The sequence below is a fragment of the Gopherus flavomarginatus genome, chromosome 21 (assembly GCF_025201925.1).
Source record: "Gopherus flavomarginatus isolate rGopFla2 chromosome 21, rGopFla2.mat.asm, whole genome shotgun sequence".
Taxonomy (NCBI): domain Eukaryota; kingdom Metazoa; phylum Chordata; order Testudines; family Testudinidae; genus Gopherus; species Gopherus flavomarginatus.
This window is the reverse complement of record NC_066637.1, coordinates 11497644-11524879: the sequence shown is the minus strand read 5'-3', so window position 1 is coordinate 11524879 and position 27236 is coordinate 11497644. Positions and strand designations below refer to the sequence as shown.

Here is a 27236-nt window from a genome sequence, read left to right as displayed (position 1 = left end):
TGTGGTCAGTTTAGAGGCCTGGAGCCAGGAGACTTGGGTTGTTTCCCTGAGTATGCCAAAGTTGCACTACGCAATCTCAAGCAAGTCACCCTCTCCCATGCCTCGGTTTCCCTATGTGTAAGGTTGGGGTAATGATGTCTACCTCCTGTGTGGCACTGATCAATACATTACTGTCTGCAAACAGCTTTGGGTTCCTATGGTTAAAGTGTATGGAAAAGGGCAAAGGTTTGTTATCAATTGCAGCTAAATTCACCTGGGCCCCAATCTGGGGAGCCCTCTAACCACCCCAAAATGCCCTGTCTGTTGTGTGGCATGTTGTTTCGTTAGACGGTAGCATTATCCACTCTGCTGGCTGTGCTGTGGAGCCCATGCCTGCCCCGTGGTGCAAGTCTTCCAGCTGTGCCAGGAGCCTGTTGTAAATGCCTCGTTACAAAGCTCTCACTTGCTCTCTCTCTCCTGGGTTCATCGGTGTCTCTTGCTCTAGACGGCAGGTGGGGGCAGTTGTTGTTATGAACACTGGATTATAAATATATATATATGCACAGCATCTTATCGTGATCAGTCCTCAGGTCTGCAGCTCCTTGACAGAGGAAGCCAGTCAAGAGTCTCAGGGACACCTGGACACCCCTTCGGTCTCTCTGCTCCCACGCCCATGCGTGTTGGGCATTCTGGAGCTGCACCCGGGGGCTGCTCACCAACCCTGCTTCACTTTTGCTTCTCCTCAGGATTCCAGTTTTATTTCCTTTCTCTCACCCTTTCGCTCTTTCATTTCTGCGGTGGATTGGGTTCACAGTGGCTCAGTGATCCCTTCTCTAACCGCAGGACTTCCTGGGGCTGGGGGAAGTGGGAAATGCTGACGGGGGTGCATCTGGCAGTGGGGTTTGCACTGAGGCTTCTCCCCAGCTGCTCTCTCTCTCACACGCACACGTGCCTGTGGGTGCATTTGATCCTTTGTAGCTCGAGTGGGGGTGAGCGTGTTTCCATAGGGTTGTGATTCCTCCTCCTTCTGGACTTTAGCTAGTGCCCACTAGGTACAGTCCCTGGGGAACCCACTTCCACCAGAATAGAGGTAGTTCTCTGTCCTCTGGTCTCTACACACATGGCACCTGAACTGGATACAGACCAGTAGTAATATCAGGCTTCTCCCTCACCCATCAGCTGACCACACCTGTGGGTAACCTAGGCATGGTGGGTGCCGGCATTCTGCCTTTCCCTGAGACAGCCCTGCCACGTAGATGGGATGTTGACACACTCCAAATTTTGGCATTTTCTGGCTCTGTGTCCCTTAGATGCCAACACAGTCCCTATCCCCCACAACTCCAGCAGAGGACTGCGCTGCACTTCTCAGCTCAGGGACTCCCCCAAACTGTGCTGTCCCTGTGTTGGTTTGAAGGATGGCTGCGAAGCATCCAGAGCAGTCTCCCAAGGAGATCAGAGGGGTGCAGGAGACAGAATATTAATTGTGCTAGTGAGGATGGTGCTAATCATGTGACCTGGGACCTGGCCTTCCATTCAGAATCCCCTCTAGGACCAAATGCCATCGTGGGAATCACCCCCTCGCTGTCACACACACGCACAAGCCAAGGGGGTGAACTTTCTAACTCCTGATGCTGTTAACCTGGGCAAAACTCATGTTCCGACTTCAAATGACCGCTGTGCAAGTTATAGGTGTCCTGCTTTAACCAAGGTGCGGAGCTGCCTTGCAGCCATCCGGGTGGCCCAAGGATGCAGAAGGAAGCCCAGTTGCAGTCCACTCTCGTCAGCCAATGCTCTAAGAGCAGCAGCCATGTTTTTAGAAGGCTGGGGCCCAGGCCTGTGGGTCTGTTCTGTGACTTTTTCTCTCTGTTGCTGGAGACCATCCACCAAGACGTGCTTTCTGGCTTCGTTTTAAGGAAGATGCCTGTCCGAGCAAGTGTGATGCCTGAGTGAAGTTTGGGTTTGATTTTTAATTACAAAGCCTCATCTGTGGCCTGACTGGTGTGACTGAGTTTCAGTGCCCTGTGACAATGAGGGCTGTCTGGGTGACTGGCAGGAAGTGTGGAGAATGCAGTGAACGCCATGTTGTAGAGGCCAGGTTATAAATGCACCCTCTCAAATGGTCACAGCGTGGATCTGTTCTGTAGTGCATAGTAGTGCTTGCAGTGCCCTGATCAGTGCTAGAGTCATGTGCTCTCCAGCGGTTCCACAGTTGGAGTAAGTCCTTAAAGTCTCCCTGCTTTACAAACTGGAGCCTTGTAACAGAGCTGGGGTGGTCCGTGTTTTGACTCGGCCACTGGTTCTGTGTAGACAGAGCCAGTGGTGCCTATGTGATGTTTACAAGAGCATAATTTAAGGATAGGTCTTCTCAGCCCCTTCAGCAAATGAAATTGAGCCCTGGGGGGAGGAGATCTGAAGAAGGGGAGGTAGGTGGGTTACATTAGCAGGAGTCCAGTGCCCCTAGAAAAGAGAGGGCACACGGGCATGGGGGGAGGTTACACAGGCATATATCTCTGCTGCTTAATGTTCCCAGAGCCCTCTGCCCTGGCACCCTCAGTGCTGCATGAGAGACAAGGAGCTTGGACTGTGCCCTGACACTGCCTGCTAACCAGCTCTGCCCTGTGTGTTTCTCATTAGGAATGGATTACCCACTGACAAACCAGCTGTCACCGAAGATGTAAATATTTACCAGAAATATATTGCCAGGTAGGCAAATCCCTTGGCTTTCTTGGGGAGAAGGCTGGGTGGGAGGGGGCATGGGATGGAGGGGAGGGGTCTCGTCTGTCTGTCCGGGTGAAATGTATAAACCAGTCATGGACACTGAGTCTTCCATTTCCCTCTGACATCCACACTGACTCTGTTCCCCCCTCTGGACAGTAGTAGCTGGGGGAGGCATGCAGGGAGCTGAGAACAAACCAAGGCTTCACGCCCATTAGAGTTCTCTTCTCCCCACACCCCTTAGCTAACCCCATAGAGCGTGGAGAAGTGTTTTGGGGCAGAGGTTTGGGCCTTAACCCAACGCCTTATCTCCTGGCTGACGTTCTGCAGGCCCCTTGGTGTGGACTCCAGCCTGTATCGCCTGTCCTGTTCAGCGTTTGGAATCTCAGTGCTGGGGTGGGTCACACCAAGCAGTTCTTTGGGGACCCACCTCAGAGTTTGAATGGGGTCACATGTGAAATGAGCTTCTGAAGGGCTCAGCGTCAGCCCAAGTAGATATAATAAAAATCACAGGTCAGACGGCTTGGCAGCTTCTTCACAGGAGAAACCCAGCGCTGGACGAGGGTGCAGGATGGAACAGTGTGCCAGAGCTGGACCAGCAAGGGGGGCTGCAGGACAGGAGTGAGGGGCATTGGCAGAGCTATGGGGGAAACCCAGGGCTGGAATAGTGGAGGGAGCTGGTGCAGGTCAGGAGTGAATGACATTGGCAGAGCTGGAGGGAATGTTTGCACAGCACCTGCCTGTGCTATCCTTGGCCCTAGACAGTGCCATCAGCCCCTGACCTAAGCCTGATGGCTCTCCCTCTCTGCTGCCAGGGAGCCAGACCTGAAAGCAGAGGGCCTTGGGTGGCACAAGAATTGACATCCTTCAGGGGAAGCAGCCAAACCAACCTCACCTCAAGAAATTAAAGCAAAAAGGTAGCTCCTGTCAGTGCCAGGGTGTCAAGCCTGCAGGGAGGCTCCCTGGCGTGGGCCATGGGCGTGGTTAAACAGGAACGGGGAGCTCTCCCTTGAGCTGAGGAAGAGGGAGAGCTGTGGTGGAGGACTGCTCCCCCAGCCCTGGGAGAAGAAGGGGAGGTGTGCTCCCCCGATTTCAATTACCTTAACCACTGCTGTAGGAGGTGAGGGGGCAGCAGGGAGGGTGAAATGGGAAGACAGGAAAAGACAAGTCCATTGCCAAGTCACAGTCCTCCAGCAGCAATGCCTCTGGCTGAGACTGCTGCTCACCTGGCCTAGGGAGAACTGGGGACCAGGTCAGTTTTAGGCCCAGGTTTGCCTAGATGGAGGCAGAGAGGGGCTGATAAGAGCTGCAGTTGGCTCCTTCCCTGGGTACCAAACCTCCATCCTCTGTCGTTGCCAGCAGCTGTGCAGTGTTGAGGGGACAGTAAGAAGCTGGGAGACAGAGCTCCTCTCAGCTACACTCCGTGGAGAACAGTGTGGCTGCGCTGCACAGCAGAGAAGAGTATTCATCCCTTTATCCCCGGGTTCTCCCACAAGCAAAAGACCCCTTTAAACACCTCCGCTCCTCGTCCCCTTTTCCCCAGGCTCAGACAGTTCACCCAGGGAAGCCTATAAGACAGCTTTGGAACACCACTTCCTGCACAAAAAGCTTTGCAAGCTGCCCGTTGGCAGTCCGGCCACTTCTCTTTAATTTACATGTGGTTTTAAAAATTGTTTAAAGCTTTAAAATAAACGGGGGGGGGGGAGTTTGGGGGGCTGGGACGACAGTGTGTCTTTGCTGCACAATTAGCTTAATGAGTTTGCCAAAGCCATTGCCAAAAGCTGCCCAGGGATAATCCATTGTCTCACATAACAAAAGAAAACTACATACTTAGCTAGTTTGCGCTGGGTTGGTTTTTTCCATCCTGTATATTTATAATTTTTTTTCTGTGGTATTTTATTTTATTTTATTTTATTTTATTTTATTTATTAGTGCCTGAGCAGATGGTACTTCTGGCAGCTCTTGCTTAAATATTTATTTCTGTGGGTATCCCCCTGCCTTGTAACTGAGGTGGGGTTTTTCCTCCTCCTGTCACATCATCGTTACAGGGTAATGAGTCTGTAAACACTCGCTAAGCACGCTGACGACTTTATTTATTATTTTTATTATTATTTATTTATCTTGGTGTTTCTTGCTAACTCCTGCCAGATCTGGGACTGGCTCCCGCTGGCAAAACAAGGGAATGAAACAAAATGTGGGGAAAAAACGTGTGTGTGCATATGTATCTGTGTGTGCAAAGCGCATCTGTTTGCAGGTAGGTGTGTGTGGAATTGTGATGGAGTGCACATGTGTGCATATGTGTGTTTGCACATAAGTGCATGGAATTGTGTGCATGTGGATATGAGTGTGTTGTAAATGAATGTGTGCTCTTGTAAATTGAGTGGGCATAAGTTAGCAGGTGTGTACGTGTGCATGAGTGTGCGTGTAAGCTAGTGTGTGGTGTGTAAGCTTTCCTGTTTTGAAAAACTAAACAGATGCTGTGTGTTAAAAATTAATTGCTTTGAACTGTTGCAAGTGTCAGAAAAAGCAGAGGATGAATATAACCCTTTAGGAGCCTAACCTTTTAATATTGAAACATAGCGACAATTCTGCATGTCTGTTCACTTGGCCCTCCTTTCACAAAACAGAGACTCCAAAACACACTGTACCTCAGAGTGCCATGCCTTGGCCATCCCCCAGAAGAGCCCACTTATCCAATGAATTTCCCACCCCACACTCTCTCCATCCCCTCCCCCTATTTCAGACGCACAAACACTTCTGTAGCATCATCAACTCCAGAGTGGAAGGAGACCAGGAGTTTGAAGTGCCATCCCCAATATTACTAAAGCACTTGTCTGGCTCCTTCTCTTAAAGCTGAGCCCATTAGTTCCTCCTGTCGCCTCTAGTAACTCGTGCCATATGTGGGATTCCTTTAGTGCCTGGCCCTTTCCTAAGCGTTAGTCAGCATCCCTGGTTGTTGCTCAAATAGCCTCACGGGCAGCTCTGTTCACTTGTGAAGTGCATGTATCTCAGTGAGGTCCTATCTTCATCTCCTCTCTGCCTCACAGTGCAGGTCGGCTTCTCCAGCCCTGCATCTCACTCGTTATCCTTTGTTCTCACTTCCCCATCTCACCAACAGGGTTGGGACGAAATGTTCCTATGAGCAGGGTATCCCATAACTGTGGTATTTCCTACACCTTCTTCTGAAGCTGCTGGTGCCAGCTACTGTCAGAGACCGGACTCTGGACTGGATGGATCTATGGGCCTGATCTATTGCAGCAGTTCATGTGTAATGACAAGGTGGCCAGGTCTGCAGTCACCTTTCCAGTCCTAGTCAGGCAAGTCCCCTTTAGATAGGGCTGGCCTCATTTCTTCTCCTTCCTGTTACACACCTTTGTTTGCAGCCCAGCATCATTTGCCTTTTGGTTTGTTTCTCCACTGTTGCTAAGGTTTGTTCCAATTTCTCAATCACCTGTTCTGGCGTGATCCTGATTTCCTGCAGTATTTCTTCTCTGTCCCCTGGGAAAGGCATGTCTGCTTCTGACATCTGTCCCCATCTCCCCTTGTGAATGCTGAGGCAAAGAAGTCATTTAATTTTTTAGCAGTGTCTATCTCCTCTGTCAATTAAGTCCCCTTTCCATCTCCTGAAGGCCCTGCTGTCTTCACAATTGACCTCCTCTTCCTTATGTACTTCAGAAATGCCTTATTTATTGCTGCTCTTTGCCCCGGCTCCCTTTCATCCTCCAGCTCAGCTTTGCTGCATGGTCTGGCAATCTGAAACTTTTGGTTCTTTAATCCCCTTTCCTATCCTGTCCCTGTATCATTCCTTCCTGCACCCCCTCCCCCATCCCACCTACCCCTTTGTTTTACCCTTCATGCCTTTCTGCCCTTTCTTGCTTCTCTCTCATGCCTTTTCTCATGTGCAGTCCTAGTCCTGGGTGACATGTGGAACCCTTGAGCAGATGGTAATTTATCTTTGAATGTTTCCTCTCTGAGTCCCCTTCCCTCCACTGCTTTATCCCTTTCAAGCAATCCAGCTCTTCTACGTTCCTCCACAATATACTCAGTAAAATTCATTGTCTTGATTATCTCTTTTCCAGCTCTTCCCTTATTGCCAATTACAGATCTTTCGTTCTTTCGTTCTTTCATGTGCTCGGTTGTAATCTGTGGAGCAGCTGCTGGTGGTCTGCAGAGAGCTGGCTATGTCACTTGGTGCTGACTGTTCCTACTTATTTCTCACTGCTAACTTGCACTAAAAGACAGCCCAAAATACACGTGTACCCTCCTAATGCTACTTTTCTTTGGAAGCAATTGCAGCAACTGCCAGGGGGATGCTTTGCAATTGTGAATGATAGGTAGTGATCTGTTCTGTTGTGACTGAGAGGAGACATGTCCACGGGACAGTCTTTCAGCTGTCTGTGTCATTTACCTATAGAATTACAAGTATCTTCTCTACAAGTTTGTCTACAAGTATCTTATCTGATTTATCTCAGGTATTTTTTTCTACCAATCTAGCTGTTATATCTATATCTATCCATCAATCTGTCCCACTGTCTAAGGTATCTATGGTATCCATTCTCTGTACTAGTATCTATCTAATACACTGACTCTTAATCTTTTCCATCATGTGACACCCCTCTCCCCCACTTCAATCTAGCCATACATAAAGGGAGGGTGCTTGTGACCCCCTGGATCTGATTGAGACCCCCTAGGGGGGTCATGACCTCCAGATTGAGAGCCTGTGATCGATCAATATATCTATCTATCAATCTATCATATGACATTTCTTAAGCTCTCATCACTGTAATATCTAGGTTCCAAATACATAATTAAGAATATTAGGAATCATATTAATTTTTCCTCAAAGAAATATGCTCTCATACCCCTCCCTAGATGCAGACATTTTATTTAATGGGACATCCATGTTTTAGTCTCTCTCCTTTCACATTTCCTTTCTCTGTCCACGATGGCCAACTGTTCTTCGGTCATCGTTATTGGGAGAGGCTTACCCAAAAATATCCTTCATGGCATAACTACCTCCCATCTTATCACTTCTTCACCACACACTGAGACACTCCTGGCTTCCACACCAGCCCCAAGCTGAGGGTAATCTCCTATATGCTAGTCATTCACAGTCTGATTTTGGGCTGTTGCCTCATACCACTGCCCAACTATATCCAATGCTTCATAGTACCTTTGTAGTAACAACTGGAGCCAGAACAAACATTGCCCACCTGGAGTCAATTCAGCATCTCTGGTCTCACTCTTCCTGACTCCTCCCTTCTCCTCCCTCTAAAAACCCTTGGATTTACCCCCCACTTGATTTTCTGTCTCTGCTATGTCTCCGCTAAGCCCTGATGCCAGAGACTCCCTGGCAAGGAGAGCACTCCCTGTCTTTTGCTTACTTCCTAGTCTTGTTGCACTAGCAGTCTGGGGCATCTTAGCAGTGTCGCCCATCCAGAGCGACTGTATTGCCCTCTGAAGTGAGGTGGGGAGAAGAAACCTCCCTAGAGGTTTCCTCCTCTCTCTTCTCTTTCCTTTAGACTTCTGCATTCCATGTATCATTCTGTAGTTTACCTCCTCCCTGCTGACCATGCCACATACTCAGGTGGCATCTTCCTTCTATTATTCTGGCTTCTGGAGGGGCTTCTTCCCCTCCTCAGACACCTGCCCCTTTCCTTCTGCAAGCTAGGTTTACCCCTGACAGCTCTGGCACGTGTACCCAGTACTCTGTGTCTGAAAACCACAGCTTCTTGTGCTGTACAACACTCCTGGTGCTTTTTAGGGCTCCTGGGATTCCAACAGGACATCAGTTTAAAGTGGCAGCACAGCAGTTATGAGGGCAGAGAGGTCCACAACTCTATCCATCCCTCAGTCATTTACTCCCTTCCCTTTTGGTGTAGCCTATCCATCCTACAGCAAGTGCCTGCTGGACCCAGCACCCCATTAATACTCTGAATCGTTGTCATCTGTTGTGACAGCCAAAAGGCATCTTAAGCTCATGACTATGCACCCAGTTTTTTTCATATCAAGTCACTGCCTGCCACCAGCATCTCTCCCGTCTCTCTTTTCTTCTTCCCTCCCCATGGGTGGGTTCTTCACCCTTGCTTTTCCCTGGTGAATTTGATAATACCCATCTTTACCATCCCCCATGTACAAGCCCATCCTCTGCTTCTGCCTCTGACAATGTCACTATGCAGTTCTCTCTCCCTTCCTGGAGCCAGCTGATGCACTTGCCATCCAAAATGGACCTGGCATCAGACTTCTGTTCCCTCACATATAACATCATGTGGCAAGTTTCCCTCCTGGAGCCATTGCCCAGGACACCCTGGGAGAGTCCATTGAACTTCGGTAAATATAAGTGCAAAGTGTCCTGTGTTTAGGAAGGAAAAATCAAATGCACGTCTGCAGAATGGGGAATGACTGGCTAGGTGGTAGTACTGCTGGAAAAGATCTTGAGGTTCTAGTAGATCACAAATTGATGAGTCAACAATGTGATGCAGTTGCAAAAAAGGCTAATATCATTCTGGGGTACATTAACAGGAGTATCATATGTAAGACATGAGAGGTAATTGTTCCATTGTACTTGGCACCAGTTAGGTCTCAGGTGGATACTGTGTCCAGTTCTGGGTGTCACACTTTAGGAAAGATGTGGATAAATTGGAGAGAGTCTCGGAGAGTGCAGCAAAAATGATAAAAAGGTTAGAAAACCTGACCTATGCAGAAAGGTTAAAAATACAAGGCATATGTAGTCTTGAGAAAAGAAGACTGAGGGGGGACCTGATGATAATCTTCAGTATGTTAAGGGCTGTTATAAAGAGGTGATCAATTGTTCTCTGTGTCCATTGAAGAGTAGGACAAGAAGTAATGGGGTTAATCTGTAGCCAGTGAGATTTAGGTTAGATGTTAGGAAAAACTTTCCAACTCTAAGGGTAGGTAAGCTCTGGAATAGGCTTCCAAAGAAGGTTGTGGAATCCCCATCACTGGAGGTTTTTAAGAACAAGTTGGATAAACACCTGTCACGGATGGTCTAGGTTTGCTTGGTCCTGTCTCAGCGCAGGCACTGGACTTGATGACTTCTCAAAGTCCCTTCCAGGCTGACATTTCTAGGATTCTATGACTTCAGTAGGCTTGCCTGGCATTGTGCCTTTAGAGCATCGGCTAGGACTGTCTCTCTTCTCATGCCCAAACAGAAACTCCAGAGCAACCAGTCACCAAGGAGAGGAACAGCCTTGTCTGAGTCACAGAAGGTGGGAATAGAGGGTGTGTGGCTCAGGGCTGGAGCAGGCTAAGCAGCCTCTCTCTGCTAAGTCACGCGTTCAAATCCTGCCCAGGTATTGACCAGAAGTTGCAGCTATGTGATGACTGTTCTGTGACTCCTGTGATATGAGTTGGTGGGCCTTATTCCACAGCAAGTGTCATAAAACCTACGTCTACTGCCCCCCGCTTTTTGTTGGCAGTCTCAGCAGAGGCCAAGGACTGATTGGACCATGGATACTTCTGTGTTACCCCTGGGGAAGGCCCCCTGCAGGACAACAGGCTGGAGCACAGTGCTTGGGAGAAGCTTGCAGTGCTGCTGCCTTGTTCTGTAGAGAGAGGACTTCAGTCTCCTGGACAGTTGGGCAGGGTCATTAAACACACTCAGAGCACTGGTTTTGCTTCTCCTCAGGCTCTCTGTGGGCATAGAGGAGGCAGAATTTGCCCCCCAGAGATGAGCCTGCAGAAGAAGAATCACGTGTTTCTCTCTCCCCACTTCCAAAAGCATAAGTAACCCCCATTTATTATCTTGTATTGTGCCGCCGTGAGACACTCTAATTTCAAGTATGCTGCTCTTGGACTCTCAGTGAGGCAGAAGAAAAAATCACCTTTGTTTATGGTGTAGCGGAAAAGCAGCTGCTGGCACCCTGCTTAATTGAAATGCAAATATGGCACATTACAGCTTATGCCCCATCTCTCTCCTGCTGCAACAAGTGGCCTTTGCAATCCTTTAGTCTTTCTGCTCCAAAGGAGCCGAGAACCGCACACCTATCTGCAACCTCTCTGCAGCCCTCAGGCCTTCTCCTCTGTTTTGTCTTGCCCTTTATTCTGGTGTGTTGGCTTTTGCCTGAGAATGGTAGTGCTTTCTTCACAGCTCCAACTACAGCTCCCTCGATCTGATGTCCTAGATTCTGGTCCTCAGCTCAGGACAGGCAGGAATGGGACAGTGGGGGAAGGATGTTTAGCTATGGGTGGAGGGGAAAAATTGATCAGGTTCCAAAATGGACTTCTTGTTCCAGATCTGCTGTGATTTCTTGGAAAATGGCGTGTCAAAACTTTGCATCCCTGCATCCTGAGAGTAGCAGCAAGAGACGCACCAGACTCAGGAGTGATCCAGTGGGGTGGGATGAGAATAAGGTCAATTTCAAAGAGCTGAGCAATGATATCGGCTTGGGATGTAACAATGTAAAACCCTGTTAGAAATGGAGCTTCTAACTGGAAGAAGACCCTCTTTCCTTCAGCTCAGTATCACTGAGGAGTTGCATTTTTCCTGGGGACAGAGAGAATAGGAATCTTTGCCTCCAAGGAGTCTCATGTCTCCTCGGTACACTCGGAGGTGACAGATAGGTGTAGACTGCACTGCAGGAGGACAGGGAGAAGGCCAAACTTGTTTCACTTGCACCTTGATTTTCAGTCATCATCCTCAGAGATCGTCAGTTTCATTCTTTCTCTCGCTTGTGTTTCCAGGTTCTCTGGGAGTCAGCACTGCGGACACATACACTGTGCATACCAGTACCGGGAACATTACCACTGCCTCGATCCGGAGTGCAACTATCAGGTAAACAGGGCGAACATGAACTGCCAGAACCCATTGCCTGTCCTTACTGTCAAGGGATACAGCCTACAGGACTCCATCATGAAACAGATCATCTGCTTTCTCCATGTCCTGGGAAGAGCGGGAGATACAATTTGAAACTATTGGAGTCAAATTCTGTTCCCAGTTACAACAGCCTAGCCAGATACACACCACTATAACTGAGAGCAGAATCTAGCTTAATCTAAATCAGTGAGATTTACACCAGTGTAACCAAGAGCAGGATCTGGCTCAGCTGAAGTCAAAGGAGTTACTTCAGATTTACATCAGCGCAGCCAGGAAGATAAATTTGGCTATAAATTTGGCCTGAAAATAAGGCATGCTGTCTGTCAGTCTGTCTCTGCGGTTGTCCATGCAACATAAGAGCAGTAGCAGCAACAAAACACCCAATAAGACCAGCAGCAGCCTTGGATCTATGGTTGGGGAGAGGGTGGGGGAAGGGGCATGTGCAGTAATTGCTGGGAGAATTGCCAGAGTAGCAACATCGAGCCAGCTCTGAGTCACATGCTGTGTTTGTTTACCCTCTTTCCAGGTCTGTGAGCATGGCTCTGCCATCTCTGTGGTCAGACTGTGTGGGGGCGGGGGAGGGGGGGAAATCCCAGAGTTTGCCTCTACTCTGCACCCAGCATGACTCCTGCCCCAGCCTAAGGAGGCACTTTGGTCTTGGGGGAATGAGTCTGACCACAGCAAGGGAAACCAGTTTGGCTCCACTCTGTTCAACTTCAGGTTTCAATTAGGGTGACCAGACAGCAAGTGTGAAAAATCGGGACGAGGGTGGGCAGTAATAGGAGCCTATATAAGAAAATTGGGACTGTCCCCAAAATCGGGTCACCCTAGTTTCAATAGATCAGACTGGGGCTTTTCCTTGGGATGTTGCTAGTGACCCAGACAGGGACGATCAGATGGAGAGTCTCAATCACAGCACAGAGGTCTCTGTACACAGAGAGCAGGGAGGACACAAAGGATGGAAAGACAGAAAAACCTGTTATTATGATTGGCCTCATAATTATTTCCCAAGGAGTCCAGGAGCTGCTTGCAAAGGAGCTTGGCTGGTCTCACAGGGGAATAAGGATTTAGGCTGCTTTTTAAAATGCAAATTATTTTATGGCTGAGATATAGTTTATAATAAGTAACGCTCTGTAATAAATGGGCACAAATTAACGGTGATTGGCAATGGGAATCCTGTACGTACGCCATGGGAAATAGTACCTCTAGCCTCCGCGGGCTTCCTACTGAAATCCATATCCATATATCCCCTTGCCAATACCAATGGAATGATCAGGATTGATATTATAGGAGTACAGAGTGGAAGCAATAATCATTTGTCTCTTGTAAAGGGAGGCTGGAAAAGTTGCTAAATATTAGAATACAGGGTTTTTCAACCACTCCTCACAATAAATGGCTATTGATTTTTTTTTAAATCAGATTTCCTTTCACACCTTCACTGTTGAATATCAATGTACATGGGAAATAAAAATGAAAAGCTTCGTATTAAAGGCACTTTGTCTGCATTGATAATGGGGCACCAGTTCCTTAGTTCAAGTAGGCAGAGGATGAAGGGGACGGTCTGGTGGTTCTGGCATGGAACAGGGAGAGTTAGGGTCAATTCTCAGTTCTGCCACTGACTTTCTGTGTGATCAGGGGCAAGTCACTTCTCTCTGTGCCTCCAGTTTCCCCATAAAGCTGGTTTTCTTAATAAAAACCTGCCTATGTTCCGGGGGGTTGTGAGGCTAAAATTCAGTGATGTTTGTAGAATACTTGGAGAGCTCTAGATGGAAAAGGCACTATAGGAGAGCAAAGTATCTTTTCCCCTCTTCCTTTTGACATGGATTTAGTAGCCAGTGTCTTGCAAACCCCTAGCACGAGTGATTTGAAAACTGGGATTATTCATTTACAGCAGGTATAGTTCACTGGTTTCCTTTCCAGCTGTAGCAGCTCTTCAGAGAGCAGCAGCTAAAATCATATCAGAAGAATCATGTTCAAGACTGCAGAAAGCACATCTTGGACATGAGACTATTGTATCTTTCACTCCTGCCTTATAGTTACTGAAACAGTTTGTGTTTGCATATATTGTCCCTTTAACAAAAAACAGATTTCTCCTTTAATCTAACCTGACCCTCATGGGGTGTCAAATGCATTGTATGGCTGAACTGTAAATCTGCAGTATAAGGGGTTTTTAAAGGAAGTTACCCAGAAATACTCACCTCAGCCACCCCTTTCATATGTGTGTCTCACTTTCTCTCTGTCTCCCCAGAGATTCACTAGTAAACAGGATGTGATTCGGCATTACAACATGCACAAGAAACGTGATAACTCCCTCCAGCATGGCTTCATGCGCTTCAGCCCCTTGGATGACTGCAGCGTGTACTACCATGGCTGTCACCTGAATGGGAAAAGCACACACTACCACTGCATGCAGGTAACACAGCTGGACTGGGGAGAAGGCAGCAACATGGCTGGGGAAAAGATTACAGGCTGTAGGGAGAATGAAGAACCCAGAGCCAGTTGACCTGACCCATTCCCTTTCTGTAGCAAACCTAAAGGATCCTGAAATTCTGGCAACCCAACACTTGCCTTTTAGGGAGGACAGGAGCCTCTCCTACAGCAAACTGTTTTAAAGAAGAACTTCCAATAGCTTAAATGTAGCCTCTCCTGGTCCTTTCTGGTTCAGTCACCTCTGTGAAGAATCTATATTCAGTTTGCATGGACCTTCTCCTGCCAAGCATGATTCTGATCTGTAAGAAGGGCAATGGTCTGGTTTTGGGTTGGCGGGGCTGGGTTTAAGGTTTCTCCTCCGTTCTGTACCTGACTTATCCACACAGATGATCCCTTTCTGTGGGACTGGTATCGGGACAAGTGGTGAAGTCTCTCTAGAGTGCCACTTCCTGTGCCCAAACAGATCATCTGACCTGCCACAGCTTCCCTTGATATATGGCCTCTCTCTGCACAACATCTGTCCTTTAAAACTGGATTTAGTTCCTTTGTAGCCAGCTGCTAGGACAATCAAATATTAATGGTCCTCGGTTTGAAGGAAACCTCAGCTCTGCCTTCCTCACCAGCATTGCTAGAGGAGAAGTTCTGAGAGATATTGGGCATTACGTTGGGAATGTGGTTAAATTTCAAGAGCAAATGGTTTGACAGTGGTGTTACAGGAATTGGAATTACCACATAGACAGAACTTTCAGCTCTTTGTCCCTTTCTAGCCCAGAGGCAGTTGGAACCCTGGTTACTTTATCCATCTCTTAGAGTGGGATCAGCCCTGAAGCAGAGTAGGAATGGGGATACACTGAATCAGCACCTAAAACATTGCTATGGAATTTTTAAGCACACAGGAAATAATCAAACACCCTCATAAGTTTTTACTACTCTAAAATCCCACTTCTGGATTATTCTACAGTCATACGACTCCAGTTCAGCAAAGCAGTTAAGCATGTGCTTAAGGCTGAGTAAAGCCAGAGGGTCTTAAACTCATGCCCAAATGAATAGGGACGGACATATTTAAGTCAAGTCAGCTTTTGACGTCAATGGGACTTAAGCGCAAGCTTAATGTTAGACAGGCACTTAAGTGCTGTCCTGAATAGGGTTGGACGTAAGCATGTGCTTAGTGTTTTGCTGAAATTGGGGCTTCATTTGGGTCTCTGCTATGGACATTTTAATGCTATTTCTCCTGTATTTTCCTTGTGCAGTTTCCTGCTGAGTTGACTAGGATGGGAATTATTTAATTTTTAAAGGGCAATCAAGATTACTCAGTCTGCAGCCACTCCGAGGTTCAATAAAGACCCCTATCTAAGCCTCTATATAAGGGTAATTTAGCCCCGTGACCACTCCCTTCCAGAAAGTCAATGACCATGTAAGCAGTGTCTTACAGGAAAGGTGTCAGAACATAAACTTGCAATTAAAATGAATATTGCTTAAATGGCAGGATTTGTGCCATCCACCTCATGTTTTTTTTCTTTATGTCCATAATTGGTGTGGATAAAATTCAGTTAGTTGTTTATATAAACTGACATTTTTTAGGCTTTAACACCAAGAGCCGCATTGCAAATTATTCCTAAGGAGGTTTTTGTTTAATTCTTTTTTTTAATGCTGCACAGGGTCTGTTTTTTTTCAAGGTGTCAGCATGGAGAGAGAGAGAGGCTCTTTTATATTGGAAATAGCTGGAGATCCTTTTTTTTTCCCCCCCCTGGGTATTTGTTATTGCCTGTTTGAATCAACCTGGGCTGAACTGAGAGGTGGTGTTTTCGTTCTCTTCACTTCTGAGATGGTGCAGGCGTTGGCACACACTGTGCAAAAGAAGAAAGGGAAAAAATAAAACCCGCTGTCAGCAGCTCAGCAGGGGTGATGGTGTTTTCAGATTCCACTTGTTTTTTACTCAATATGGCAAAGTTGCCCGCTTTGCCCGGGGGCAGGCAGGTTTTCAGCATTCTGTTCTCATCACACCATTCCCACTCGCTGCAGAAGGTTAAAATCATTGAGCAAACAATGTTGGGGCGTGATGGGGAAAAGCCACCGGTTCCTGGTGACCAACTGACTGGGATTTCCACTCCGGTCTGTGTCTAGCTAGAGTAGAACAGACCCTAGAGCTGTGTCCAGCTTGCTCTCCACCACCTCATCTCCCAGAGAGAGAAAATGAATAGATGAGTAACCACCAGTCTCTCCAGTGCTCCACAAGTAGGTAAAGGGCTGGAGTAGAAGCCCTAAGTCTCTCCAAATCTTCCCAAGATGACAAAGGGTCATGACAGTATTTGTCAGTCTGTCCAGCTCTTTTCAGGAACAGGACCCTCCCTGCCCTGTCCCTGAGCAGTAGCCTTAATCTCTCTACATCTCCCCCAATCCTCTGCTTTCTTCTCCTGTTCTAATTGTTTCATCCCTATAGACTCAGGCTTTTCTTAGACTCTTTGTAGCATCAGTCCTTAGGTTGGCAACCAAAGCGATGACTCAGTACTGAGGGGAAATGCACAAATACAATTAAAATATCTCTGTGTTGCTTGTGTGTGTGTTACTTCTGGTACTAATAATAAAACAGTAGGCTGCTGCTGGGATGGTTTGATGTCTCTTTCCCTTGGTCCTGGGCAGGTGGGCTGTAACAAGGTCTATACCAGCACCTCTGATGTGATGACCCACGAAAACTTCCACAAGAAGAACACACAGCTGATCAATGATGGGTTCCAGCGGTTCCGAGCTACAGAAGACTGTGGCACCGTGGACTGTCAGTTCTATGGGCAGAAAACCACTCACTTCCACTGCAGGTGAGATAGTGGGGGAGGGCAAAAATCCTACCTTATTGATGCACATCTGCTGGCCTCCTTCTGAAAAGTCATAACCTGAGGATTATACACAGTGGGGCAACCTACCAGGAAGGCCTTTCTGGATGTGAACCTCCCAGGCATCTTCCTGAAAGGACGTAAACTCCAGAGTGGGTGTAATCTGGAGAGAGCTCTCGTAGTAGGAGACACCCTGATCTCTCCCTGATGAATCAAGGCAAGTGTGCCCATTGGGAAATCTATGATAGAAATCTCTCAGGAAAGAGACCACATTACCTTTGCTTGAAAGGTCGTCATTGAGGGGTACTGTTCTGTCTAGAGACCAGCCATCCAGCTGTCCTAATTTAAGGCCAAACTCTGCTTTCATTTACTTGAGTGCCCTTCCAGTGACTCCATTGGGCATCCATATCATTTGAGAGAAAATCAAGGCACAGCTAGGGCCTATTTTTATGTCTAGGAATGACCCTCAGTCTGCCTTGGGCTCGTGTTCTGTTTGAGATGACTGGTGGGCAGGGCTGGATCCCTGCCTCTATTGTGTTGGGTAGTCTTCAGAGTGAGGGCATTATCCCAGCTCTCGTATTTGGTCGCATCCTTGCTTCCCTTGGCTGGAAAGGCCCTTCTTGGTGCATCCCAAGCCAACTCTAAGAGGGGTCAAGAGGTCTCTTGCTATCAGGGGTCAGTACTTTATATTGATCCCAAACCTCATCCCAGAGAGGAGGCAAGTGATGCGGCAGCCCCGTGGTGCTCCCAACTCATACAGCCTCCCACCCTCTTCTGTGCCCTTGTAGGCGACCCGGGTGTACGTTCACTTTCAAGAACAAGTGCGACATTGAGAAGCACAAGAGCTACCACATCAAGGATGATGCCTACGCCAAGGACGGCTTCAAGAAGTTCTACAAGTATGAGGAGTGCAAGTACGAGGGCTGCGTCTACAGCAAGGCCACCAACCACTTCCACTGTATTCGGGCGGGCTGTGGCTTCACCTTTACCTCCACCAGCCAGATGACCTCCCACAAGCGCAAGCACGAACGCCGGCACATCCGCAGCTCAGGGGTGTTGGGCCTCCCCACCTCCCTCTTGGGAGCCAAGGATAACGAGCAGGAGGAGTCCAGCAACGATGACCTCATTGACTTCTCTGCCATGAGCTCTAAGAACTCCAGCCTGAGTGCCTCCCCTACCAGTCAGCAGTCTTCCGTCTCCCTCATCATCCCGGCTGCACCTTCTTCCGCTGCTGAGCTTGCCTCCTCTCAGGCCTGCAAGCCCACCAACAGCATGCCACCGGCCACCAAGATCTCTGGCCTGCTCTCCCAGGCCCTCCCCAGCAATATACCTTTGGCCCTGGCACTCGCCAACTCAGCACTTCCCGGAACGGCCAGCTCCTACTTCCCCATCATCCCCAGTCGTGTCTCCACGCCACATCCCACCAGCTCAGCCAATCTAATGACTGCTGGTTCCTCCAGCACCAATCCAACATCCTCTACTGCTGCCACTTCCCCCTCCCAAGCCGTCTCAGGGTCCAGTGAGCCGACAGCCACTTCTTCCCCAGGTGCAGCAGCATCTATTATGGAGAGGATCTCCGCCAGCAAAGGATTGATCTCACCCATGATGGCCAGGCTGGCAGCGGCAGCCCTCAAGCCATCCATGGCGCTCGAAGCAGGTGAGTTCCCCAGCCCTCCCATCACACTGGAGCTGGGTAAAAGGTGGGAGAGTTGGAGACATCTGATTTGGAGAGAATGGGTCTATTCAATGGGCCACTCGCTGGCAATAGGGAGGTTGTACAAGAGCATTGCTGGGAGAAGTGATTCGGCCTTGTCCAGTTAAAGCATTGGGTGCCAAGGTACAGTGTTGGCTTGGGGGGTTTCTGTGGAACCTGGATGTCTTCACGTAGCCGGGAGAGCAGAAGCTGCTGCCTACACAGAGCCAGGCTCCTCTTAGCCCTGGAGGAGGAGTGTTCTCCTGTGTGGTGCCTCCCTCCCCATCTAACTGTAGGCTGGAAAGCAAGGGGCATTTTATTCAAAATGGAAATGGATAAAGAAATCACCGGAGTCCCAGGGTTACAGAGCATACTCGAGACACGCTTCCCATGGTCCATCTTGAGGATCCGAGCATTGGGTCTTGATGGCAGCATTGTCCTCCCCTCCTTCCCACAGGAGAGCAGGGTGAGTCAGACCCAGTCGATTCTCACAGCCCAACATGGAGCTCCCTCCCTACCCCCCTCTGTTTCTTGTATATTGGGTGGACTCATCTGTGCAGATCCTACCGCTCATTGCCCTCTTGCCCCTCAGACTCACTCCCTTCTCTTCCCCTGCCCCCCCCCGCCCCCAGCTGCTTGTGCTGGACTTCTGAGCCCTGTCTCTGCCATTTGATTGGTGTCCCGAGCACCAGCCATGCCCCCAGAGACCTTGCCGACATGCACCCCTGATCAGAATCTTTTTCAGTTCATCAGGAGCATCTGGTGAGGTTGAATTTCTGCTCCTCAGGAAAACAGGGCAGGGATGAGGAGTATTAGGAGAGAAACTGGACCTGGCCTGGGGAAAAGGACAGCAGCAAGGACCTTTCATTGCTTGGTCTGTTGCTGTAGCAGGGGTAGTCAGTTATTGTTTGGCAAGGTCCAGATTTCTTGGTAAAGGTACAGTCAAGGTCCAGATGCCAGAGACAATAATAAAAAATAACAATGATAAGTAAATAAAAAGATTTCGGGGTCCATTCAAAAGTGCCTGGATTTGACCCGTGGTCTGGCTATTGACTACCTCTGCTGTAGATGATCCGTTAAGCATCAAGAAGGCTGTGACTGGGTTGTTCTGCGTAAGAAAGAAGGCTGCACTCCATGGAAGGCAGGGCTGGCCTGGAAAGGGGGAAAGGACTGTGAAGCCAGTGAAAGGCAGAGGGGAAATGGAGTCAGAGAGGGTTCTGTATCTAGCAGCTTTTCAGGCGAGCGTGAGAGCTGAGCTGCACCGAATGAGACTCTCCCCCTCACCTTGCACCTCTACTGCGGTAATTACAGGACAGACAACAGTGATAGCTCTGGATCTGTGCCAGGAGGTGTACTCCTGTGAGCCGTCCAGCCCACCCAGCGCTCTCTTCTCACTGTGGCTCGTTCTAACTCCCTCATCTCCCTTTTTCTCTTTCTTCTTGGCTTGGGGGAGGGGATGAGCTTCTCCCATTGAAGCATCTGGTTGATCCTCTTAGGAACCACTGTGTTCTCAGATGGGACATTTTACCTTCCTGGGTCTGACAGGCAGGTTGCTTTCCTTCCCTCCCATCCTACTCACACATAGTCCCTTGACAGTCTGCAAGGAACCATGAATCCATGGCAGAGTGGATCCCCCCACTGGGACTAATGAAACCTTTCTTTGCTGCCCTCTAGAACCTAAGTAGACAGTTCATTTTTAGCCATCCCTTTCAGCCAGAATATCTCAGGCCCCTTCTGACGAACAGGGCCAGACTGCTCTTGGTGACACCGCTATAAATCCAGAGTAACCCAACTGAAAACAATCAAGTGCCTTTGGATTTCCACTGATGTGACCAAGAGTAGGAGCTGGCCTGCAGGCCCCAGCGACATCACACTCTGCTCCCACAATTCCTCTCTCCCCTCAAGGCATTGAAAACCTTTCCAATGTCTGGTGCCTGAGGCAAGCTGGTTGGGTCTGGGTGTGTCACCTCTGCCTCCTCCCTCCTTCTCAAACAAGAGTCCTTGCTTAATGAAGAAGAGATAAGAATGACGTGATCTGGTTAAAAGGGGGGGAAAACTTTGAAATATTTTTCCCCTCATTATTAAAATAATTCTTTCCTAAAACACAGAAAGGTCATCGAGGGAACTATTTCTTTTATTTTTTAATAAAATGCCACTTGCTGTCTGAAACAGCTCACCGTCAGCGGTAGTGCCTGAGGGTAAATTAATATTTTAGTCACTTGGGGATTGTGGAAAAAAGCTCAGCGGACATGTTCCTGTCAGCAACTTTTCCCCCCCTTTCTTTATCCCCCTCTTCTTCTTTTTTCTACTTCATTTTTTCTTACTTTCTTCTTTCCCATCATTTTTTCTTTTTTCCATCCTCCTTTTGTTTCATTCCCTTCATTTAAAAATTATATATTTCATATCTTTCTCATTTAAAAAATATATATATTTCCCCCTTTCGTTGGGACAACTTGATGGGAGAGAGGTCACGCAGTTTGAACCAATCTGATTGGCTGTCAGCTTTAATAGACCTGACACAGCAGATGTTCCTTCTGGGCATGCTCAGTGGAGGGCCAGAGTGGTCGCTAAGGCAACAGTGAGATTGGGGAATGGAAAGGGGGCTTGACTAGCAGTCGAAAGCTGCCACATTGCCTCAGCATTAACAGAGTCTTTAATAAACGCTTAAGAGGCAGCCCCGCAAATTAGTTATGACAGTTTGTGCAGAGAATCAGGTCTCCCCCACGCGTCTTCCGCTCTTCTCCTTTAAAGGGCCCGTAGCCTGGACAACTTTGACATAATTTTGCAATAATTATCACTTGAAGAATTTCCATGCTGGAGTGGACGTCAGAACCCATCAAGTCAGCCCAGCAATAAACGCTGACCAGCAACCCGAGTGCTTCCCTTCCCCCTACTTGTTTTTTTTTCTTCTCTCCCATTATTTGGTGGTGGTGGTTTAATTCATTTATTTGCCTCCATCGCCTCTTTCTGACACTAATTCGTGTATTTTTCATGATTCTCTTTGGTCTCTGTCTCCTACAGGGAACGGGCAACTGATGACTCCCAGCCGGTTCAATCCAGTTCAAATGAAGCAGGAGCCTGTGGAGAGTGTGGTGTCCTCATCCCCGGCGACCCAGGATTCCTTGCAGGAGCACAGCCTGGATCTGAGTGTGAAAGATCACGGGTGAGAAGGAGAGGCCGGGATACTTGGCTCTATCACTGAGGCTCTCAAAGGCCATTCTCGCATCCAGTAACACAAGGGAGAACAGTTTGATCTAACTTGTTTTACCTGTGGCTGCTAACTTGTGCTGAGTCAGAAAAATCTGTACATTGCAAAGTGAAGCGCTTTAGTGAGCCTTGGATGGCTGCTTCAGCTTCCCATGGCATAAGGTGTTTGTCCTCGATGGCATTCTTTGCACTCATAAACTCCCATTGACTTCACTGGGCCCTGTTTATGGATTGAGAGCCCCTGTAACTTGGAACACATCCTCCCTTAAGTCAGAACACCAACAGGCCTCTGGCCAACCTTCTTCCCCCAGCATAGTGTTTTTGCAACCACCGTCAACACCATATATGTGATTGAAGACTAATGATGTGTCTCCATTAAGTGCCTGATCCAATGCCAGCTGACACTCATGAGAGTATTTCCATTGACTTCAGTGGGCATTGGATCATGGCTGAAGCAAGGAAACTGTTGGAGAAACATCATCAGCATGAAACAGCTACTTGTGTCGCTCATCCTTGCAGATGTTTAGCACATCCTTACAGCCCTGCAGTTTTTGATAGCCATGTTGGTGTATTCTGGGACTCATGAAGCACCTATCCAACAGTGCCTGAGAGCAAGAGCTTTGGGGTCATTTTCCAAGAGGGACTGCATTGTGGAATGAATGGCCTTTAGGGGACTTGCTGAACCAGGGCAGCCTGCAACACGTGTGGTTTCCTCTCCATGCTGAGGTTCAACCAGGCCTGAGTTAAAGACTTTGTCCCAGTTGTTGTAATCAGCAAGGTCCTGCTAATGCTTGAAAAATACCTGGATTGCTCTTGTGTGAGTGTCTCAGACATTGTACCCTAGTACCCTAGACTTTTTTTTGCAGTGCCTCTTCATCTACTACAGAGAGGGCCTTTCTCAATTCACAACTATCACCCTGTGGTTTTGTTACAGGAGCCCTGAGTGTTCTGTGGCATGTGTGTTTTAACAGTCCTGCCTGGCCTGGGGCAGGACAAAGAGTAAAGCAGAGTGAGTGAGAAATGAGCTAGGTATCAGGTGATGAGGAGGGAGCTGGGCTGGACACTTGAGGTATGAACTGGAATACTGAATGGCCAAGAGATCCATCTTATCTCTGGAAGCTTGAGACCCTCTTCCCTTGCATCCTAGCTACTATATAGAACTTGACCTGCCCGAGGGAGAATGGGCATTATCTCTTCCTCCAGATGCAGCAGGTGGGAAGTAGGGGAGGAGGTGGGGAGAGGACACAATTTGAAAGGAAAAGAATTAATCTCAGTGCTCACGGTCCCTGTGCACGTCTTAACTAAACCCTATTGGTTTGTGTATTCCAGTAATGAATCAAATGGCCACACAGTCTCAGCAAATTCATCTCTTTTATCCTCGCTTATGAATAAGGTAAGAGCCATCCATCAAATGCCTTTCATTGCCCCCACCAAGAGAAATTAAAGCCGCGATGGCAAGGGGGGGAGATGCGTTTGTTTTTTAATGTTTTGCCTCTAATAAGATGAGTTTGTACCATTTAAATTTTGAGACCATTTGTCATCGGGTATAATTTCAGAGCCCCTGCTTACGAATTAATTTAATGAACTGGCTGAAGAAATATATTGCAGCCCCTGACACTTTTTTTTTAAATCGCTTCTAGCTGGAGGAGGGCTCGAAAGAATTTTTTAAAAATTCAATTTCTAGAACCTGGCAACTTCTCTCTCTCTCTCTTTACAGTTATCTATTTTATTTATTTACTGTAAAACATTTGTTTCATGGCGGGTGAGTTTGTTTTTGCAAAAGAGAGCAGAAGAAAAAGATGAAATTACAAGTTTTGAGCAAAAATCATCAATTTCCGCCTTTCTGGCATGAGTAATGGTGTCCGACTGAGCCTGTTCTACCACGCTCTGGAATATTTACTTTAAATAATGCACAATTTCTTTTTCTTTCTTCCTTAAATTATACATCATCTCAAATATATTTTTCCCTTCCACATGATAAATTTTACTACAGCGAGATTAATTTTGCTACTGTATACAACTGCATTAGCGATCAGGGCAGCCTCTGAGCCACACTTTAATATCCTAGTGTGTGATAGGCTTTAGAGGCATAACAACTGCCATTCTCTTGGCTCTGGGCATTATAACCAGCAAGGCTATATAACCCTCAAGAAAGGGCAAAGTGACTTTGTCTAGTGCTCTCCCTCCTCCTCCCTCTTTTCTTCCATCGGCCTTTTACTCTCCATTTTTTCGTTTTTACTGTATGTCGCTTTTCTCCTCCATTCTGCTTTTTCCTCCATTTGGTTTTCAGTGGTTCCTTTATCACATAGTTATGCGCACACACTCTCTCTCTCTTTATATCTTCCTCTCCATAGTCTGTGGTCTTGGATCTGCAGCTCTTACTTCTGAGAGTAGTCCCACTGGGTCAGAATCTCCATTGCCTGGCATCTTGAGTCATCTTAAGGCCCCAGCTGAGGAAAGCTTAACTTTAAGTCCCATGGAAGTCAATTGATTTAAGCACATGTTTAAAGTTAAGAACTTGCTTATGTGCTTTCCCAAATCAGACATCTTACTCCTGTGCAAAATAAGTGCAGCATGGGTGTAAAACACTAGTGAATCAGATCGGTATAATTTAACATATGCACAGGGTTAAATGGTGTCATAAAGTGCAAGGCAAAGGAAAATCTGATCCATTGACTCCAGTGGGACTATTCACAAGAGTAAGAGTTACAGGATTGTGTGTCTCTCTCCCTCCCACCTTTGTCTGCTCTATAATGTCTATCTCCTTACTGAGGAATTCTTTCTTTCTTTGTGTGAATTTCTCTTTTAAAAATGCCCTTCCAGGAAATTGAAGTGAGAGCTCCAAAGGTTCCAGAGAAATAAGACAAACTGAATTTCTGACTCCTAGCCTCTAAGGATATTTCTACGCTGCAACTGGGAGCGAGACTCATGCTAGTGGGACTTGAGCTAGTGCGCTGAAAATAGCAGTGTGGCCGTTGTGGCTCCGGTGCAGACTCAGGCTGGCCACCTGGGCTCAGATCCAGTTGTGACTTGAAATCCTGAGCCACCGCCAAAGCTGCAGTGTCCACACTCGTGCAAGTCTGTCTACCTAGGTTGAGAGGCTCACTCTCAGCGGCAGTGTAGACATAGGGTGAGAGATGCCGTCTCCAGTTAAGAGATGTATTGTAGCAGCAGTAGCTTCACCTTCTGGGGGTGTTTACAGAGCTTCAGAATAGCCAGGGATCCCATAATGTACGGCTGTTCTTATGCAGTTTATTCAGAGTGGCTGTCGGGTTTAGTTAATTAATGTTTATAAAGGGTTTTGAGATCTGCAGATGGGGGCGGGGGGTGATTTCTAAATGCAAAGCTTGGGCCTGTTATTGCACTTTATTTGTGCCTGGAGTTCCACTGACATTACTGGAGCTATTCATGTGAGTAGGTGAGCAGGATTGAATTGTGGCATTACACTACATATTATTAGGAGATAAAGTTGGCTGGCTAAGCATTATTAAGTAATTTCAGTTTTTCAGCTTATATGTCTTTTTTTTTTGTACAACCTATGCCTGATCCCATAGCACTCTGTACTGGAATCAGTGAGTCTCTCTCTCTCTCTCTCAATACACACAAACATTCACACGTCCCTGTCTGTACATAAAACACAGAGGCTGAAATCATGACTCCACTGAGGTCATTAGGAGTTTTCCCCTAGACTTCAATGGAACTGGGATTTTATATAGCCTTTAAATAAATATACCTTACAGTCATTTGATAGGGCAGAGTGCCGTCCTGTGGTTAGAGCAGGATGGTTGGGAACCAGAATTTGTGTTTCCTTTACTGACTCTGCCACTATGGGGCTCAAGTCACTGAGGCGCCAATCCTGTACTAGAAACACGGAGTCAAGAGTTTTCCTTTAGGCGCAGGGATCCATCCACCTGGTTCTCAGTGCAGGGCCTATTTCTGCATCAATTTTCCCATCTGTAAAATGGGGATAATGCTTCCACACCAAGTGCTTTGAGATCCTCAAATAAAGGGTGCTGGAGAAGGGCAATGATGAGTTATTGATTTATTCTGGAGCCATGTGCAACCTGTGCAAATCTTTTGCTTGATCTTTCCTTTCAATCCTGAAAACGTGACTTTTCATGGTGTGCTTTTGAGTGGAGCCAGATTGGCCGGTGACCCGTATCTGATGCTGTGTCTATGTTCTTGCCACAGATGAACCAGTCCAATGCCAGCCTTGGCAGCCTGCCAAGCTTGAAGACAGAAGGAGATGGCAACCAGGCAGGGGCTGGTGAGCCAATGCAATACCTGGGCAAAGCAGTGAAGGCGCTTGTTCAGGAGAAACTCTCTGAGCCCTGGAAGATGTACTTGCGCAGGTAAGGGAAGCGGGAAGTTATTTCCTGCACAAAGGGACCAACTCCTCCTGTAGCAAGTTTTAAGACCACTTACAGTCCCACCTGGATTCAATGCAGTCAATGATATTTGAATTTGAAGTCTTGATCCAGTGAGATGCTGAGTATCCCCTGCAATGCACTGAGCCCTCTCAATTCGCTTTGACTGCAGGGGAGAGAATTAGGTACTTAATATCTTGCAGGAGGTGCTCAGCACCTTGCAGGATTGGGCCACAAGTGTCCCTTGGGTGGTATCTAACAGCACAGACTCTCATGTGGCTTGAATGCTATGGCATGCACATTCATTCTGAAACTCTCCCCCGTATACCAGGCAGTGAATCCTACGGATATCCTGTAGCTGCGCACTTCAGCAGTGAACCAGTGTTAGACCATGCACAGTTAATACATGGCGACCACAGTAGCCTTGAGAGTACTTGCTGTGGAATTAGCGCCTCTTGTCTGATTCTGTGAGTGGACTAGTGATACAAAGCAGGGAGCCCAGGGGGCACTGTGCAGACAATTGGTTCTTGCTCTGGGGGACTGTTTTTCTTGTCGACAAGGAGGCTTGCAGGGAAAATGGAACAGAACTCGCATAGAACTCACCCACACAGACACATGCACATACGTGCCCAGACTGACACGTGATTTGAGCACACATGGATATGCCCAAACAGACATGAATGGGTTTGTGCTCTGACAAAAACACACTTGACTACAAGTGCCTGTGAACATATTATAGGATTGTAAACATTGAAGATGAGAAAGATCTCTGAAGTCCAACTGCCTCTGCCAGTGCAAGCTCAATCCCTGCAGTCTGTTTGCTAGTGTTTTATCAAGTCTAGTTTTAACTATGCGAAGCAATGTAATTGTCTCCACGCCTCTTAGAGGATTATTTTACTACCTAATACATTTCACTGTCAGGATACTTTTTTTCTTGATATGCTGCCTGAATTTTCCCTTTCTTTATTTTGTTGCAATTCTCCTAATTATACCCCTTAAACCACAATAGTTAATTCCTCTTCCTGCCTGGAATTTACCCCCTTCAAATATTCACAGACTAGTAGCATATCATCATTTATCCAAGCTATAGCAATTTAGTTATTTGAATCTCACTTTGTAAATCAGTCCCTCCGGGCTCCTACTCGTTCCTTTGGTTTGGTTCGGTTTGATGTGGGGTTTGT

General features: G+C 47.5%; 1 protein-coding gene across 7 annotated transcripts in view; it reads left to right on the top strand.

Annotated features, from left to right (window-relative positions):
- Positions 1-27236, top strand: part of CASZ1 (castor zinc finger 1) — a 266799-nt gene that overhangs the window by 211822 nt on the left and 27741 nt on the right. For 6 of the 7 annotated variants that reach the window (XM_050931813.1, XM_050931808.1, XM_050931811.1 and 3 more), the window contains 8 exons: positions 2614-2682; positions 11398-11488; positions 13779-13943; positions 16601-16773; positions 17577-18445; positions 21503-21644; positions 23018-23081; positions 25880-26040. In XM_050931813.1, coding sequence (XP_050787770.1) covers positions 2614-2682; positions 11398-11488; positions 13779-13943; positions 16601-16773; positions 17577-18445; positions 21503-21644; positions 23018-23081; positions 25880-26040 — 1734 coding nt within the window. The remainder of the gene's footprint in view (positions 1-2613; positions 2683-11397; positions 11489-13778; positions 13944-16600; positions 16774-17576; positions 18446-21502; positions 21645-23017; positions 23082-25879; positions 26041-27236) is intronic. The other variant, XM_050931812.1, reaches the window with a different exon arrangement.